The sequence below is a fragment of the Notothenia rossii genome, assembly GCF_949606895.1.
Source record: "Notothenia rossii genome assembly, chromosome: 4".
NCBI classification, from domain to species: domain Eukaryota; kingdom Metazoa; phylum Chordata; class Actinopteri; order Perciformes; family Nototheniidae; genus Notothenia; species Notothenia rossii.
The window spans coordinates 69,899,550-69,918,176 of record NC_136902.1 but is presented as its reverse complement, the minus strand read 5'-3'; the positions used below and the strand labels follow the sequence as shown (position 1 = coordinate 69,918,176).

The 18,627-nt window shown below is 39.0% G+C and overlaps 1 protein-coding gene across 2 annotated transcripts in view; it reads left to right on the top strand.

Annotated features, from left to right (window-relative positions):
• The window catches only part of gbe1b (glucan (1,4-alpha-), branching enzyme 1b), a 79,401-nt gene that overhangs the window by 42,014 nt on the left and 18,760 nt on the right, over nucleotides 1-18,627 (top strand). For both annotated transcript variants that reach the window (XR_013807678.1, XM_079678301.1), the window contains exons 11-14: nucleotides 2,585-2,695; nucleotides 2,777-2,948; nucleotides 14,016-14,200; nucleotides 17,284-17,414. Coding sequence is in view for 1 of the 2 variants with exons in the window: in XM_079678301.1 (XP_079534427.1) it covers nucleotides 2,585-2,695; nucleotides 2,777-2,948; nucleotides 14,016-14,200; nucleotides 17,284-17,414 (599 nt within the window). In the remaining variant the exon portion in view is untranslated. The remainder of the gene's footprint in view (nucleotides 1-2,584; nucleotides 2,696-2,776; nucleotides 2,949-14,015; nucleotides 14,201-17,283; nucleotides 17,415-18,627) is intronic.

Here is an 18,627-nt window from a genome sequence, read left to right as displayed (position 1 = left end):
AGACATTATCTTGATCCGTGGGATTGAGGGTCGCCCACTGCTCATCTCTGGGGTCAGTACCGTATATGTGAAAAGAGGATGTCCCCATAGCAATGCAAACACAGCACCTGTACTTGTGTTTGCAAAGACAGGAGAGGAAGGATGCTCGGGGCCAGCCACCGAATGTGAAACAAGAGCTTTACACCAAACAGCCTCTGAATCCTTCCCAGCACCATGTGATAGGCTCTTCAAGGAGCCACAGCATGTCAGTGGCAGCGAGATGACCTCATCCAGCTCCGCTAGATTTTTTTCTTATTTTATTTCTGGCTCTGCCTAATTAATCCTGGCACTCTGGTTGGCTCCTGACAGCAGGCTTGTAAAGTAAGATTTGTGCACTGCTCATTATCATTGATGAAGTGGAGTGTCAGTGGTGCCAGGGAGCTCGGCTGGTCGGGGCTGATGTGGGTGAGCTTCTGGTAGGGAAATCGTCAACCCAGTCACTCTTGTCTCCGTTCCGACAGTCCCACTCCCAGATTAATTGCTCCCAGAGCACTTTTGCGGTTGAATTGAATTGTAATGATTCATAAGGAAGTGTAAAGTGTCTGATTGTACGTGGATGTGTAGGCGGCGGGGATGATCTCCGGGGTATAGCCTGCAGATTCAGTTGTTTGGCTTTTTATATTGAGCTGCTGGGGAAAATAGGAGGCAGCATTTAGGGGATTGATTTATTTTCAGCTATTGTAGCATTTTCAGTTTATCTGCAGGAAAGAAACGCTTTCAATGTATATGTTTACTGTTATATGAATAGATGGTCCATCATTCTACTAACTGAGTCTACCTTAACACAATACTTTTCATTTTGAATTGTTTTGAGAATAGAAACCTCTCAACCCATCTGGCCTTGATTATTAATTCATACTATTCCCAGTGATATTATTCCACCGTCTTTGGGTTATGTGTATCTGGCTGTAGCTACTTTATTATATCTCCTACGTTTTTCTATCATTTTTTCAATCGATTTTCCAACCTTGACTCATATTTCTCTAGATATGCAAAGACTTTTATTGACCTCTCTGTAGTATGGCCCTTTACCGATATACATTAACATTTAATATACAGTTTTAACTGTAAAATATTATTTTTTTAACACATTTAACTTACTTATATGCTAAGTATTTTACCTTTTCAATATATACCATATTGTTTTTTTATTTGATCTATGTACATTACATTGTTACGATCTTCTTGGGAAATATTTTATATAAGTCCCCTTTGCTATTGTCATGCTTTACATTTGGTTTATTGTATGTATTTACTGTCTGAATTTGTTCTTAAAATTAGGCGTCAAACTTAGCATCTGTCTTTAACATAACATTTGTAGTGACCACCAAAATTGGGATAAAAAAGCCTACATTATTATTCAAGTGTTATCATTTGCCCAAAAGAGAGGGGGAAAAGCACAATAAGAGGCACACTTTTCAAACCTTCTTTCAATTATATAATGTTTTAATTTGGCTTAATGCCATCAAAAAAGCAAACATTGAACTTTCCAGCTCATCTAGGGTGAATGGTTGTTGCTCAGGGTAAAACAGTCTGGCCCTGGTCACGTCCTTGGCTCAGACGGAGTTAAAAGGTCCGAGAATTTGCAGCACATGCAGATGAGATGTGCCTCGCTGAGGTTGTCTGGTGGCATTGGCAATGACTAATATGGCCACACAAGGCTAAGGTTAGGCAGAGTGAATGTGAACAGATGGTGATATATAGAGCGGGAGAGCCTCCATTTAGGTGGACCAGCCAGTTCATCTCAGACATATTGATCGACAATTACCTTCTTTCCTCAGAGGATTATGGCTCTGCGAGTAATATAAAGGTTTCCTGCCATGTCAATCAACTGTCACAACAAATTCCACTGAGCAGACTCCAGCCTGTCACTGAGATGTGCTCTCCAACTCCCCCACCAACCAGCATGTCAATCATCAGTGGTTCTTGGAGGGCATAAACTCTGTTTTTTTCCATTCAGGAAGGATATTGATACTCTGATCTCTCACATATTAAATAATCTCCGTGTGGTTACCTTTACTGTGCCCTGTGCTCTTATTTGCTTGTTTAACTTTGAGTGATCAGGACTGTATAGCAGCACTGTGTGGGCATATGTTCTCAAGATGCTGGTTTAGGTGGCCCCTGTTATTTTCTGACCTGTAAAAATGCCTCCCGTGGCAGGAAGTCTGCATGTAGGCGGTCCACTGGCAGGGCATTGATTCCATGGTTGAATTTATTGTTGAATCCCTCCGTTTGGATGAGAGGCTTTGACCTTGCCCATCTCAGGTGGAGAGGGCTGATGCCTTACTACCCATAGGCTGTAGTGAAGTTATTAAAAACTCCATTACCACCATTCAAAGGTAGACATAACTCACAGTGCGGATGTAGAGATGTCAAAGCAGAGATTGATCTGAGAAAGAAGTGTAACCCAGAGTAAACTTACGAAAGGTAGAAAGAGTGCCAGAACTGAAATACTAAGCTTTAGACATCCGTCAGAGCCTGAATGGATCTCTCAGCTACACATCTATCATGGCCTTTTCAATAAACCCTCTCTGTCACTGTGTAGATCCTGAAGGAGTGTAAGGATGAGGACTGGGATATTGGCAATATCGTCCACACACTGACCAACAGGCGCTATGGAGAGAAATGCATAGCCTACGCAGAAAGTCATGATCAGGTAAGGTATTTTCTACAAGATCCCACTTCATAGAGTGTGGATTATCTTGCTGGGGTCATAAAACATGTCCCTCCTCTCCAGGCTCTGGTTGGGGATAAGACTTTGGCCTTCTGGTTGATGGACAAGGAGATGTACACCAACATGAGCTCCCTGACTCCCATGACACCCATCATCGACCGCGGCATACAGCTGCACAAAATGATCCGCCTCCTCACTCATGGTCTGGGAGGAGAAGGCTACCTCAACTTCATAGGTGAGCGATCATGGAAACACACAGAAAATAACCTTACCACTACCTAAAAGTATACCATATAGAATACATAATATTTAGCAGTCTATTAGAAACATATAATGTTCCTTCTCCAGTGCAGGGACATTTCTGTGTTAATCCATTGACAAAAAATAATCCATAACAATGTATTACTTATTTTAATTACATGGAAAGCAAAAATGTGAGGAATTGCTTCTTTTCACTCTTGTTTGTAACTGTAAATGATGTAATTTTATGTTTTAAAAAACAAATATATTATTTAAAATAATGATTAAAAGATAAGCCTGTTGTAAAAATATAACGTATACCGGTACATTACTGTATATACTGTACTGTGACTAGGTTTTTGCATAGAGGAATTTTATTAACAGACATGCCAATCCCAATTTATCTTACAATATACATACTGTGTTTGTTGATTCAGCTCTCACATCGTGTGTCACACAGTATGTATATATGTATGTATATAGACATATGACATGTATATTCAAATGTTGTGATCAAGTAATAATATATCATTGTGCGTGACATTGAGCGGTTTAGAAACAGGTATGATCTTCGTGTTCGGTGCATTTTTTTTAAAAGTGTTAATTTCAGATCCCTCTAATGTAATATATTCTTCCTGAATGTGATCCTCTCCCCTCAGGCAGACACAAAAATAAACCTAAGTGTTCACAGAACAGATATAAATGCGCATTTATTCTCCTGTCCATCCACGTCCTCCACAGGCAACCGGCAGGAACAGGCTTCACTTTAAATGTTGAATTGATGAGCTATCCCTACTGTGTTCATTTGCACCACTGTTAGTGGTGTTATCTGTTGTGCCATGTTGACGTGTATCTTTATTCATATCAGCTTCAGGGTAAGACTGCAATAATAAATGTATCCTCATTCAAAAAGGCTTGAGTACACCTTGTCACTAATTTTCGATTTGTTTCAGTTGTTATATTTTGATTTAATGGATATATCTGTGGAGAAGCTTGCAACCAATGAGTCAAGGCTGATGTTAAGCATCAAAGGAACCATTTGAAGTGAGGTTGACATTAGTAGGCTGCTCACTTTCCAGAGCTGATGGTGAAATACAGACGGCTAAGTCAAAGATCTGATGTGTTCATTTTATTTTTCTCCTCAAATTGATCCCTATTCTCAGTTTCTGTTTAGATGCTTCTCATTTTCAACACATCACCTGTGCTATGCTTTATGGAGGCCTGCCGGTAAAGATAATCAAATAATAATTAATTAAGTTGACTTTGGTTGATGGAACGTATTTCCTCGGAGGAGCCACTCTGATATACAGCATTTTAGCTCCACCTGGTGACTAGGTGATCTGAGTCCAAACAATTAAATATTTTCTACATTGCCTGTGCTGCCTCTTTGGATTCATTATTATTCAGTATTCACAAATGTCCAGCCTTATTTGATGAAAAAGTATGAAGGACGCTTTGAATTTCTGTTCAGTGTGTGTGTGGGTAGGAGGGATACAATCAAAGCAGATGTACTCGATGGACAATCATAACAGGGCAGCTCATAATGAACAGGATGTCAGAGACCCCATGTGGGCAGTTGGACTGTCGATCCTAATTATATCTGATTCTCTGGCTGGTGCTTAAAGGAACACTCTGCTGTAATCTTAGTGGTTCGTGTCTCATGGATTAGGAGCCACATTGACTCGCAGCCAATCAGTATTATTACATGTAGTCAATCAACATACATGTATATAGTATCAATGGTCTGAATTGATGACTTACTTAGAGAGAGACACATTAGAAAGGGCCCTGAACCTGTCAATAACATATTAAAATGCTTGAATATGGCTAAATAAGGCAATAATAATAGAGCGTGATTAAGGTACTTAACTCATTGTAAAACCTCAATGCATTTATTAAGCTTAGCTGAGGTTCAGTTGCTAAATGTTCAGTACTAGCATTTTCTCTTGCAAGGCTACATCACATTTTTAACCAGAATAATTATAGTCAAAGTATTATCTAAGTAGTAGTACATTTGTTCAAACTTCTCAAATTTGTAAATACTTTCATTTGCATTTTTTTAATCAGACCTTTATGTGTATTATGCTGTAAATTAAGTACAAATAGAGAGGTTAAAATGAAACACAGGAAGATGTTAATGATCCTGCGTCATGCAGTTTCCCCAGTCTGAACAGCAAGCCTTTTATTACCAATTTGTATTTCAAGATACTGTATGACGCATGCTTCTTCCTCCACTCCCTCTGTTATTTTCATTTCTTTAAAGTGGCGATGTAAATAATTATTTAATTCAATTATGATTTTTATTCAAACAGACAATTACAACTTTCCATTTTTACTTTTGTAGAAACCTCTCGTGCATCAAGTCTGTCAGTTATTGTTTGTAGCTGTTTGTATCATAGCCAATTCAAAGTGTAGTATGAACAGAGCACATTAAAACTGAAAAAAAATACAATTAAATCAGCCTTTTAAAAATAATTACTTAACAATTACACCTAATTGTGCTCCATTACCTTAAATCAAAGCTGTCAGAATTACTCAGACAAATTAACTCGCAAATCAGTCTTTAAATTAAAGTTGAGTTGCGAGTTTGTCTGGTTCTTTCAGGTTATTCTCAGTGGTTTGAACAGCAGCTATGTACAGGAGACCGGTATTATTACTAAGGAGGAATATTGTTCTTTTTCGAGAATCGCTGTCTAGCTGACAAAGAGAATGGCGCTATCATCTTTTGATAACGGTAATAAAGGATGAAAGTTAAAAGCTTTTCTCTGAAGAACACACAAAAAAAGTTTAAAAATCGACAAAGTCGCAGCGCCCTGGAGTTCATCCCTGTGTCCAGGCCATTGGGCAAACATTAGGGAAATGGACAATCAAGGCGATCTGAGATGACATGCCGTGTCAATGGATCAATGACGACGGAGTCATTTAGTCAGTGCTGAGCAAGAGCAAATCGTTCAATTTGAAGTTCCTTGCCTAGAAAAACCCATTTATTTACTCATGACCACCACCAAGTGAGAGGACAGAGGGAGCATCCTTATTTGAGTTGCTGAGAGATGGATACTGTAAAGGATGTTGGAGTGTCAATGACATTAAAGCACCAAGTGGCGTGGCAGTAATGAAACGCCTCAGTGGTTTTATCATTACATCAGCAGGGACAGAATGGAAGCGCTCGCACTTCCTGACTTTCAGGGCTCACAGAGACTTAAGATAACCTTGCAGTTTTACAGTCTAAATCATTGAGCTTCTCCCTGCACTCTGTATTCATGGATGCTACAGTGCAACAGGCAGCCATTATGCTGCAGCCTTGGACAATGAATTGAAAACCAGCGCTTTGTCCTCATACATTTCAAATGGATAATTTCACAGAGAGCTTACTGTGCTTTCAGGCTTGTGGTGTTATATGAAAAAGCCATTCCCACCACTGCTGTTTGACCAGTAATGCTTATTTAATGTGCAAATGTGAGCGGGAGAGTACATTAACACAGTAACAAGAAATCAATCAAGCAAGTGCAAATAATCATTGCATCACGATTGCAGTTGTATGTGTTTTTTCTTCCTTGGATTCCCCTGAAACCTGTTACTCTCTCCTTCCCTTCCCCTCTGATTCCGTCATTGATCTTCTTTTGCCAAAATCCCTTCAATGGAAAACAAATTGATCCTTGGCTCCTTCTTGTGCTGCTAATTACTGAGGGGACTGTGTCACTGTCAGGCCCTTATCTGATGCAGGGCTGTGTAGAGAGTAATGGGATGTGCCTGCTGAAAATCTGTCTGACATAACCTTGTGTAAACATGGTTTCCCCCCATTAATCATGTCTTTATTGGAAGCACCATACATTTAAGCATCAATGTTTTCAAACACACATTTAGTAACTGTTTCACCCTTTACCATGGATGATCAATCTAGAAAGTAAAACCAAATTAAATAAATGCCATAACCTTTTTTTTTGTATTTCAGATAGCCTTTATCATTGATTATGATTTAAATCAATTTGACACCTTAATTACTGAAATCAGGGAATGTGGTCACATCTTAAGGACAGAGACCAACAAGGCAACATGCATTTTAAAGATCATACAGGTTATTATTATATATTATGAATGCTCCTTTTATCAATCCCTTATATATAATCTCTACTATTAAGAACAGTTCTTATTTTCTCTAGTCACTAATAACCAATTTTTATTTTATTTTTATTTATTTATTAAACAAAGAAAAAGCTAACCTAGCTGCTGTGTGAGATATAGGCACAAATGTGATTTGAGCTCAATGCTAACTTTTTGTTGATGAGACATTTAATTTAAAAACATAAATGTAAACCAGCTCGTGGCAGCAAAGGGAAATCCAGAGGATCACCCAAGACCCAAGACCATGACTACATATCATGGAAATACATCCAATAGTCATTTAGATGTACCTACCCACATTGCCAACCATAAAGCCATGTGGCTATAGGGTAAAACACTTGTTAACTGCAGTCTATAGCTGTTTCTGGCTTATAGTACAGTAGGTTTGTTTACAACCTCATTATCTTGACTTGACTCGTTTTTCTTGACCTGTCTGACTTTGTTGTAGTCAAAAATTGTAAAAAAAAAATGCAATAAGCCTTTAATGATTTGATTTTATAAAACTATCCTTGTATATTTCTGAGTAGAACTCCTAACAGTACTTTAGATAACAGTGCCCCAGATATGACACAAATCATGCTTTTATTGATGTGTGTATTATGGTGAGCATCCATCATATTTCATCCTTGTTACAGAATGTGCTATCTGGTTTATTTAAGCTGCAAGGAGGCAGAGGAAGGTTATTATTATTATTATTATTATTATTATTATGGTGATTAATGCAGGCATATGGGAGAGACATTGCCGTGTTATCGTAGAGGAGAGGGAAATGATCACCTAATGGAGGTGTGTCCAATGTGTTTCTTTAAAGCTGAAATGAAAAGAAGAGTCAAAGTCTTCCACGGGGCACTGAGTGAACTTACACAGGAAATCAATCATCTCCGCTAGACTTTATAAAATAATAACATTAGGAAACTCAGGAGGGCTTTTATCAAAGCTTCAGCTTATCTTGGCACACTGGTTTTTTCCTTTTTAAAAAAAATGTATTTCCAACACTTATTGCGTATGTTCATTTCAATCATAAGGTAATTCATTGAACATATCTGTATCGCTATGTGAACAAACATATGAAGATTAGGTTTTGGGAGATTAGACCACATCGCCTTATATTTTAAAGGACACCTTTTCCCTCACCGGGAAAAACATTGGTGGTAGTAGTAGGATGATGGGAATATTGAAAATCTGGAAATGATTATGAATGACTTCTGAGGACCTCCACCTGTTCACTGGAGGTGATGAAGTTAATGGGGTGTAGGAGTGTTGCAGCGATTTTACCCCAAAATGACAGGTGACTGAAGGGAGGAGAACATATTCAGAGTTTGACAGAAGCAATATGATTGGCTGGTTGAAATTATGGGTATTCTAAGTAAAATAATGAATTGCCCTTAATCGGCTGATTTGTAGAGTGGCAGTTGAGAGAGAGAGAAAGAAGATTGCTCATAAATGAAGTGCAAAGATAGTCATCCTGATTTAACTTACACTCAGCTTCATTTGTGTATGTAGCAACATGGCCTCCCTGCCTCGAGTTTGGATAATAAGGAAAGGCCCATTAATGGAAACACAGTTTTCACACTGTTGGCATGAAACAGTTTGTCGTGTGTTTGTGTTTTTATTGCACCGGTCAAGTTTGGACCAGTAGATAAACATTTATCATATAACAGTAACAGTTTCTTAAAATGCTCATTATTTTTGTTCATCCCTGTTGTTCGGTCTCTAAACCAAAGAAAAAAAAGATCCAATGCTGCTTTTTGGTTCTTGGGTTCACACCGACTTTTTACAAACAAGGCAAGAGTTGTGAACATAAAAATCACGTACACTGACAAGTACAGTAACTCTCATTACTCGGACAGTTTCGGTGACCTATTCTGCATCATCAGCGCTACGTGGGCCCATGGGAAAATTTCAACAAGATGTATTTCAGTGACCGACAGCAAGAGACGCTGTGTTCATGCGCGCTTGAAGTCTTTAATTATTTCCTGGTGGTCACAAAAAAGCTGACGGAAAGAGAAAGGTCACGAGCAGCAGTTCAGAATATAACTAAAGAAGGCTGGAGACAGCAGAGAGAAAGGAGCCATTATTTCATTGGATACAATTGCGAACCATAATCAGAAGAGCAATAAAATAAAAGCCAGAGTTCCACCTTTCTAACATATCAGAGGGTGACACACAACAGGCCATTGTAGGTCAAGGGAACCAATGCCTCGCCTGCTCGGTTATCATGTGTCATTGAGAGTTAAAGGCTAGTTTTAGTTCAATTGAGCCCAATTACTAATGACGAGAATCTTCAACCAGAAAGTAGAAATTGCAGTAAATTAGCAAAATCACACGCTGCATTCTTTGGCTGGATAAACAAAGCTCCCAGAAGCAAACGCCAACATTTCACACTAATTGTATACAGTGCGCACTTTATATAAACTTTCATAGTATCCTTTTTTTCAATTTTCACGATAAGAAATCAAAGTACTTTACAGCTCCTTTCCCAGAGGCGAAACAACGTGTGCAGACAGATGTCAATCAAGCTTCCGCTTTGGAAAACTGCAGCTCGTTAAACTTCAAGAGAAAGCAAACAGCTTCTCCAGTTTTTTGTTAGTTTGTTTTGTGAAGTTTTCTCTGAGACTTTTTATCACCATCCCAAATGTGTTTTTGCAACTGCGAGTTACTCCACGGGTTCCTTTGTCTATGAACAGCACATTGACAAAGTAGTTTTAGCATTCTTATATTAATACGATGCGTCCTCAAAACCTGCATGGAAATGGGACGCAACCCTTACACCTTCATGTTTGTGTTGTCTGTCGTGTGAATTACAACCATATCATTTGCAGTCTTAACAGTGCATTACACACATTGATCCATCTCTCACTTTTACTTCATCATTAAATGTTTATTACTAGTGTGAGTGAGCTCTCCTTCACCTGCTACATGCAACACAGTGCAACACAGAGAGACCATTTCCCTAGGGCGTGTCGAAAGTCATTCTGGGAAATGAAGGAACTCAAGAGTACTGTAGATGTTGTCGAGTCAGACTGGGGGCAGATACACCAAAACAGTAAATTATGCATCGAGCATCTCATATTGATGCCTGGCAGTGAAAGAGTATCTGAATGTGGATTTATATTCTCCTTGAGATTGTGTTCCCCGAGGTAATAATGGGGCTTATTCCTTAGGTGCTATTTAAAGGGAGGAGCCTCTAGCACTGTGTTTGAGAGTATTCTTGTATGCCATTGTTCCCTCTTGAGATCCTGATATCATGAGAAAGCAACTGAATCCAGAGAATAGCAGCTTACTACGACTGCCTTTGTGAAAAAGGAAGGAAAATCAAGAAAATGTGTTTCTTGAAGGAAGGTTGTCAAATGGTAGCATGTCCTTAGCCATACTATATATTTGAAAGCCTGCAACGGCCAAAATAAGGAGCTTGTATAGAACACAACTCTGAAAAAAGACTGTCAAACGTTTCAAGTGTTCAAACTCCTAGCACCCAGCGCAAAGCACGCGTGGAGAAAAACCCCCAGGTAAAATTAAGCTAATCTACTTAAAGTATGAGAGTAAAATAACTCATTCATACATTATTAAATATTAGTTTATTATTATCCATGCAGAACCATGGAAGATGCATTTTGATGTAACTGGTTGCAAAAGGGCTTACTAGTTATCTACTGTGTGTGGTTGATTATACTGTATAACAACACATTGTATTGCAAATGCTCATTATAATGTAGGATCTTTCTTTCGCAAATTATCTAGTAATATATGGGATGAAAAAGTGTTGAAGTAAAAAGCACAGAGTACTACCTCTGAAATGGAGCAGATTAAAATAGAAATCCTTATTTAATTAAACCCTTAAGTAAGTAGAAGTATCTTACATTCGTTTGGTACAATTATTGAGTAAAGTTACTTTGTTACTTTCCTTCACTGTCTAAAAGGGCGTCGAATTGTCCAATACAAGACATTCAGGTCAATACACATTAGTAACCAAACGATTCCGCACAGTGGTGGTGTTGTTGTTATTGAAAGAGGATGATTCAGACAGCTGAGGAAGCTTCTTGAAGTGGAGTCTTTCATCCTCTGGGCTCTGAGGACACTAGGGAGATTGACATTTGACACCCTCTGGGGATGGAAGAACACTCATGAGAACTTCATTGTCTTTTTGCTTGAGGGCAGTCATGCCTACTAGACATATAAACTGCTGACTGGTGGTGGTCAGGGCCGTGACACAGCCCACAGCGGCTGTAACATCCGCGGTGAAATTGCTCATTTGTGTTGCTATGGCAGGAACAAAAACAACTCAGTCTAATCTGGAAGCTTTAACCTTTAAGCGACTCCTGCCATAATTCTACCAACAATGCTGCAGCTTACTGCGGATGTTTGTAGACTTCAGAACACTGTGAAACTCTCACCGACATTTCAGAAAGGGCATTGTCTTCAGTCCTGCCAAGTATCACAGAGTTGTCTTCATCCGCTAACACAGCGCTAAGGTTCTGTGCTGCCTTGCATAACTGCTGCCATATAACATCCCTCTTTCCTGTCCATCCTCTTTGTGAGAGCTCTTGAGCTTTGTACGAGGAGTTGGAAGCTATAATCGCAAACTTTCTTCTTGTCATCTGATGACATAGCATATGGTTCTTAGTTGTTTTCAGTCCTAATTGCAGCGTGCTCGGCACTGAGGTGACACTGGTTAGATAACTTGTATAGGATCACAATGGGTCTATCCAATAGTGTTCGAAAGACCCATTGTGATTGGCTGAACCAACGCAGGCTAATTACAGTCTGTGGTTATTTCTAGGAATTGGGAACACAGCCCTCTGGAAACGGAACTACATTACATCCTCTAATTTCTTTTTTAGGCAACATGAAACTATTAAGATAGTCACACCAAATGATCCAGAGCTATCCAAAGCAGCATTATTATCCGTAAAACACCATGGTGTGCTTTAAAATATATTTGTTCTCACTTCGAGACACATCCACGTGCAATGTGCAACCGTCATCTCACTCAAAATGAACGCTCACATTGGTGTAAATGATAATATACAGTATCGATTCAAACTCCCACAAAGAACACACCGAATGGTTTTGATCTTTTGACCTTCTCTCTTGCACTTCAGTAAGGCTAAACCTTTAATGGTCTCACAAAACAAAGATTTTACTTTTGACAAGTATATTATTTATTTTTCTGACTTTATGACCTATGAAGAAAACATTCTCATCTAATGGTCTGGTACTAACACAGCCACACATGTTGTTTTCTAAGCTTTTTCATTTGTTGTATACATGCTGTGCTGTATTGCCCTTATTTAATAACAGTCATTTGTAATAGTTTTCTTCGATTGCAGAATGTATGACTCATCTCCTTCAACTTTGGTCTTCTACTTTATGTTTAGAAAAACAGTGGTGACTACAACTTAAAAAATAAGGAAATGTAATCAACGTTTTATATTTAATAATGTTTAACGTTAAAATGTTATGGACTTGGCCTCTGTGTTTTAGGTAGATGTTCCTCTCTGAAGAAACCGCTTGGCCTTTGACATATCCACTCAGTAATTGAATGTGTGAGGCGTACAATTTTTATTTGTTTTCACAAATCTAGAAAACAATATTGGTCCTGTGCTCGATGAGGCTTGTTGAAAACAGTCATTTCCAATGCACATTGAATGTGTAGTGTACACATTGCTCTTGTTGGAGTGCAGGGAAGAAAACCTGCCTCTGACTGCAAGTGTTGCAAGTCTGAGGTGTAATTTTCTCCTTTACATTTGAAGTTCAGCTGTGTGGGAGGCTTGTTATTCATGCAGATGTCACAAGAAAAGGCTCTCTCCTTCTCTCGTTCCTTCTCTCCTCTCTCTCTAGTTCTCTCTGCTTGTCTTTGCTGCCCTAATTCAGTGCTGCAGTGGGCTTGTTCAGTTGGCAGTCCATGCCTTATTGTTTGCTACTTCTTTAACACCTACATAATGTATTTCATTAGAATCCGCTGTCAGACCCTGTCTGTTCCACTTCATCCCATCACTCTTTTTTTTAATAGTCGGGGGCTCTTAGCAGCAAATAAAAAAAACTAGCCTGTATTTTTTCTTCTTCTTCTTTTTGTCATGCATCTTCCTCTGCTTCTCGCCTGTGTGTTTCTTCCTCTGCCGGGAATTCAATTATCCTGGCTGTTGTTTTATGATGTTGTGGTGACATCCGATGACGGATTCATTATCTCATCTCCCAGCGTGACAGCGTTGTAGAAACAGGACCGCTGTTTCCCACAGCAGTACGCATTCAGCTTTACATCTGGACTGTGTAACCCTTTCTGCTCCAAGCTGCCCGTCTGAACTCTTACTGTAACACTTCCTGTTTCCCTTTGTAATACAAACATGTTTAGTTAAGATCTTTCTGAGTAGTCAGTAGTTCTGAGGTGACCGAATATTTAAGAAATAAGTAAATGCTTTAATAGTTATGAATTACACAACAGTTTGGAGATGTCTAGAGAGAGTCCTTCTTTGTGTCAGACATATGAATAGTTCTCTGAAAATTCTACCCATTTGCTTTTTAGTTTGCTCTCTGTTATGCAGAAATAATATATAAATATATCCTGGTGAATAATGTTTGCATATATTTGTTGAATATACGAGACCTAAATGAAAGCTATGGGATTGATTTGCAATGTTTTCACTTGTTTGCAAGTTTTATTCATGATCCTGGGTGACAGGAAGGTTGGCACGCTGCAGTGGCAGAAGCATCGTGGTTCTGTTTTAATATGGAAATGACTAACCTCTGCTGGGGTTACAAGAAGGTCGGAAACTGTCGCAGACTCCTGTCTCTTTGATCGTTCTCTTTTTGTCTTGTTAAAAATTGCACAAAATCTGAAAAGAACCTCACATAACATGGCATGATAGAGTCTTCAAATTCACAGACGGTGCGCCTTCCACCTCATTATGTACATTCTTTAATAACCTTCTCTGTGTTGCAGGGAATGAGTTCGGCCATCCTGAGTGGCTGGATTTCCCAAGAGAGGGGAACGATCAGAGTTACCACTATGCCCGACGGCAGTTTAACCTATTGGATATGGGTAACCTGCGCTACCATCAGCTTTTCGTCTTTGACCGAGACATGAACCTAACTGAAGACAAGTACGGCTGGCTGGCTGCCCCCCCGGTAAGGACATCACACACTCACCGTACAGTAGGCTTTGTGCTGACACTCTGTGACAAAACCCCATACAAATATATTGGCAAGGCACCATTCTTCAGTCTCTTACAGGATATGTATTCCTTGTAAACACTTCTGGTGTCTAAGCCAATTGTTTATGAATGATTAAACCTATATATGAATATTTCTTTTTAGGATAAATGTATTTCCTGTCCCCCATCTTTACACACCTTTACAATTTCTCATATCGGAGAGTACTCAGGTGGAGATAAATGCTCCATAAAGACTTCATTTTGCAGATGTCCCTGTTTCTGTGGCTGCTGTCAAGGTGAACAGTAATATATTTCTCTCTCATCCTGCAGCCTCTCTCTTTGCCTAGATTTGAAGTCTATGGAATACAAAAATAAGTGTTTTTCTCTTCAGGGGCTGGTTGCAAAGTAATGGGATAATGCAAATGGGGAGTGTGGCTAAATTGACAGGGATTAGAAGTGAGTCTGTGTAATTGATTCAAAAAAATACCCTCCCTCAAAACCTGGAAATGAGTCCTCAGATCAGAGCTATACTTCCCCTTGCTGTGTTACACTCTGACCTGCGTATTTTTCACTGACTGACACACGAATGCTGCCCAGAAGGAAATGTATCACAGAGCATAATTAGTCTCTTTCACATGTTTAATTTCTGTACCTTGGTACATCAATGAGAAATGTGTTCTAACTTACTGGAACACCCTTTACAAGTGGATTAAACAGAGTGTTGGAGGTAAGGCAAAGGGAAAGCAGAACCTGGCTGGTTTCTGAGCTCCCAGTTGGGGGAATGAAAGGAAAGGCAGATCCCAAAGGATGCTACTGGCAGGGAAGACGCATATATTTGGCAGCATTGCTGACCTGCTACACATAGGGTGGTGTTTATATGCCTTCAACATGTGAAATCATATAGAGGATTACACCATATTCTTAAGATTTCATGTTATTTAGATCTTTGATTGATTTATTATTCTTATATTTGTATTTTGAGTATTATTATTGTTTATGATCATAGCAAGAGGCCAATCTTTTGAACAGTCCTTGAGCATAAAAACAAATTAGGGCAGTTAGAAATTAGGGAGGCCAGAGAGGATCTGCATACATTTAGTGTTTTGCTATGATCGTAAAGATTTTGGTAACAATGTTTTTGACATACTTGTATTGTTTAACGTTATAATCAGCTTATATAGCACTGTAAACTATTGGTGCCAAAAGACCAGCTGGAGTTGAAATATATTTTTTAAATCCTATATTGGAAGGTACAATCGGGATGAGGTGAGGTAAAGCAGGCGCAAATATTAAAATACATGTTTTGTAAAACCTAAGCAGTGTGAAGATATACATAATAAATCTGTTTCTGCGGCTGACCCTGTGCTCCGGTATCTGATAGTGGAGACAAAAATGGCTTATTCAGGAATTGATAAAATATCACAAAAATACTTTGTAGAACATCACTTACAGATTACGGTAATAACTGCTCAGACATTTTGCTGTAATAACCAGATAAGTCTGAGTCCTCTGTTCTGCTTCTCAATTACGTTGCCAGGGGTTTCATGCTTAGTGGGAATATTTTTAAGCTCGGTTAAATAATACACTGAGGTGGGAGGATCCAAGGGCGTTATGTAGTTGAAATGAGCAGCAGATGAGGATCTATTTTTTCAGGTGAGAGAAGAGGGAACAATAATAATAATAATAATAATAATAATAATAATAATGATGATAATAAAATGTACAAAAATAACAACAACAAAAAAATATATATATTAAAAAATGTCAAGTTTATTTTTATTGAAAACACATTTTGATTTAAATGTTTTTATAAAGGAATAAGAATTACATTAATTATGAGCCAAATAAATCAAGTGGCTTTTATCTTTAAAAAAAAAAAGGTTAATAGAGCCAGTTTCTCTATTAGCTTTTGGTAGGGTGTTCCAAAGCTTTGGAGCATAGATAAAAAAAATATTTAAAAAAGCTTTGCTGCTTTTTTCCTGTGTGTATTTAAAAACCCAGCAGCATAAGATCTGAGAGTTTTTGCTGGATTATAAAATGACAGAGAGAGCCTGTAATGTTGGCCGGTCCCAAACCATTAATAGCTTTTAAAACATGCAGGGACTTTGCTTAAAAGTGTTTTTTGTGAAAGCCTCATTGAAGATGTGCAGCTGTGAGCTTCAAAAGGCCGAACACTGGACATGAACAGCAGCTCCTGTTAGTGCAGAGACTTCATCACCATGTTTCCACAAACTGTGCTGTTTGCACCTGCAACGGTCTTAACCTACATTCCAGTGGGAAAAGAAGAGCCAGGAAGGAGGGTTGTAGAAATATTACATTCCAACTGTGGTTTTGCAAAATGATTTCAGTGCCAAGGTCACAAATGGTGCTGCTGTAAGCATTTACCTTTCTCTCATTGGCCAAGATTTTACCCAAAGGTGCTGTTTCAGGTCAGACTTATGCTGGATGCAGGGACGGATAGGTAATTAAAACCATAGAAACTTACAAACATGAGCAGATTCCAAATGTAATCACAATTATTAAGGTGAGAATGCATGTTTTCCTTACTTTGGGTCACAACTCAATGGATGCAGGTTACCCCTTTACCCCAAATGTGTGGACTGGAAATGGACTTGGTGAGAGACTCCAGACTGTCAGCTCATCCCTAACCTCCACCCTCTCTGCAGATTTAGTTGCTGGGGTGCTTATCTTCTCATTCAGCCGTGAATATGCTGCCCTGAAATTGGCTCGAGGAACAAGGCACTAAAAATAGGGGGTTGGGTGACATTGATAATCTCTGCTAATGACACGTTAACAGTAGCCCGCTCCACAGGAGAGTGGTGGCTTCATAATGTGCAGCTGTCTAGAGCTGACAGTGTGTGTCTCGCACTGTCCTGGGCTGCCACGTTCTGCTGAGGAGTGCCACCTGAAATTTGATGTAGGAACGTTACTCAGCCTATTTCAGGATAGTCCACTGATACAGTACGTGTCAATATTCCAAATTCAAGATGGGAAAGGGGGTTACTATTCATGACAAACTAATTTATAAGCCTTTTTTCTCTCTTTTTTTCCCTCCAGGCCTTTGTCAGCGCCAAGCATGAAGAGGACAAGGTCATTGTGTTTGAGCGGGGACGTGTGCTCTTTATCTTCAACTTCAACCCCAGTAAGAGCTTCCAGGACTACAGGGTGGCTGTAGAAACTCCAGGAACGTATCCTTTAGTCTGTCTTGGCAAAGCTTGTTTTCCTTTAAATATTCAGGAATTGGCAGTCTTCTGTCACACTTTCAAGGCCTTTTAAAGAGGCCTTTGTTATTTATTATTATTATATTATTATTATATTATTTATATACAACAACGTGACTAATATTTTAGGGTTGGCAAAATCGCTAACTGCTAAATATTTCAACAGAGGCAGTAAATGTCCGGAAGGGCAGCAATGGTAATGTGGGAAGTATGATCTATGTGTAGTGTGCACACTAACACTTTCAAAGCTTAAAAAAAAGTTGTAAACGTTTTTGGGAATGCCCATGTCTGTGCAGAGCTTTGGGCCAGAGTGAGATGAAGTAGGTCAACAACTTTTTTGTAAATACATTAATAGTCCCCACTGGATATATCTTATCAACTCTAGTTCTTCTTTTACTTTCGTCCAGCACCAAAGCCAGTGGCCACATTCTCATCAGATCGGCATTTACTAACATTACAATGCCACTACTGTGGCTGCACGGACATGTAAATGATAAGAGTAGCAATATTCAGTTTTTAACGTCTACATAAAAGCCAAGGGAAACGGCATACAGAATGTTATGTTCCCATAAACTTATAAGTTTTGATCTGCAGTATAACACATGTGCAGGTCAAGCTATAACCTACAGTAGGAGACAGCTTATCCTTTCCTGTGTGAAACCAAAAGTCATAATTTATCCCTGAGGCAGTAACATATACTGTACATGAGTTTTCCATTATATAGTTTCACCAGTCATCTTCACTTTTAATTGCTGATATGAGTTTGAACGCTCGACATGGTTCAAAGTGAATCTACTAATACATTTTAAGGGCATTGAAGATGCTAAAAATCTCTGAGAAGATGCATTGCTCTGCGCTGACATGTGGATCAGGGATCCAAACAATATGTCTGACTTATTTCAACTAAATATGACTTGTGAACACAAGGAATTGTAATGGCGGTATTATTTTTGAAGCCAATACTTTTGCGATATATTCTAAGCAGTCACTGTGGTATGGAATGGGTCAGTGGTTTGAACTAGTGTGGTAATGCTATCAGAGGGAAATAATAGCAGAGCCCAGTGATTCAGAAAGCGGCTTCTTTAGCGGTATTTGGCGTCTGTCTTCGCAGCGAGCAGCGCGGAGGAATTTAATGAGTCCCACAGTTGTGATTGCAGTAGGCTTAATGATCAAGGATGGG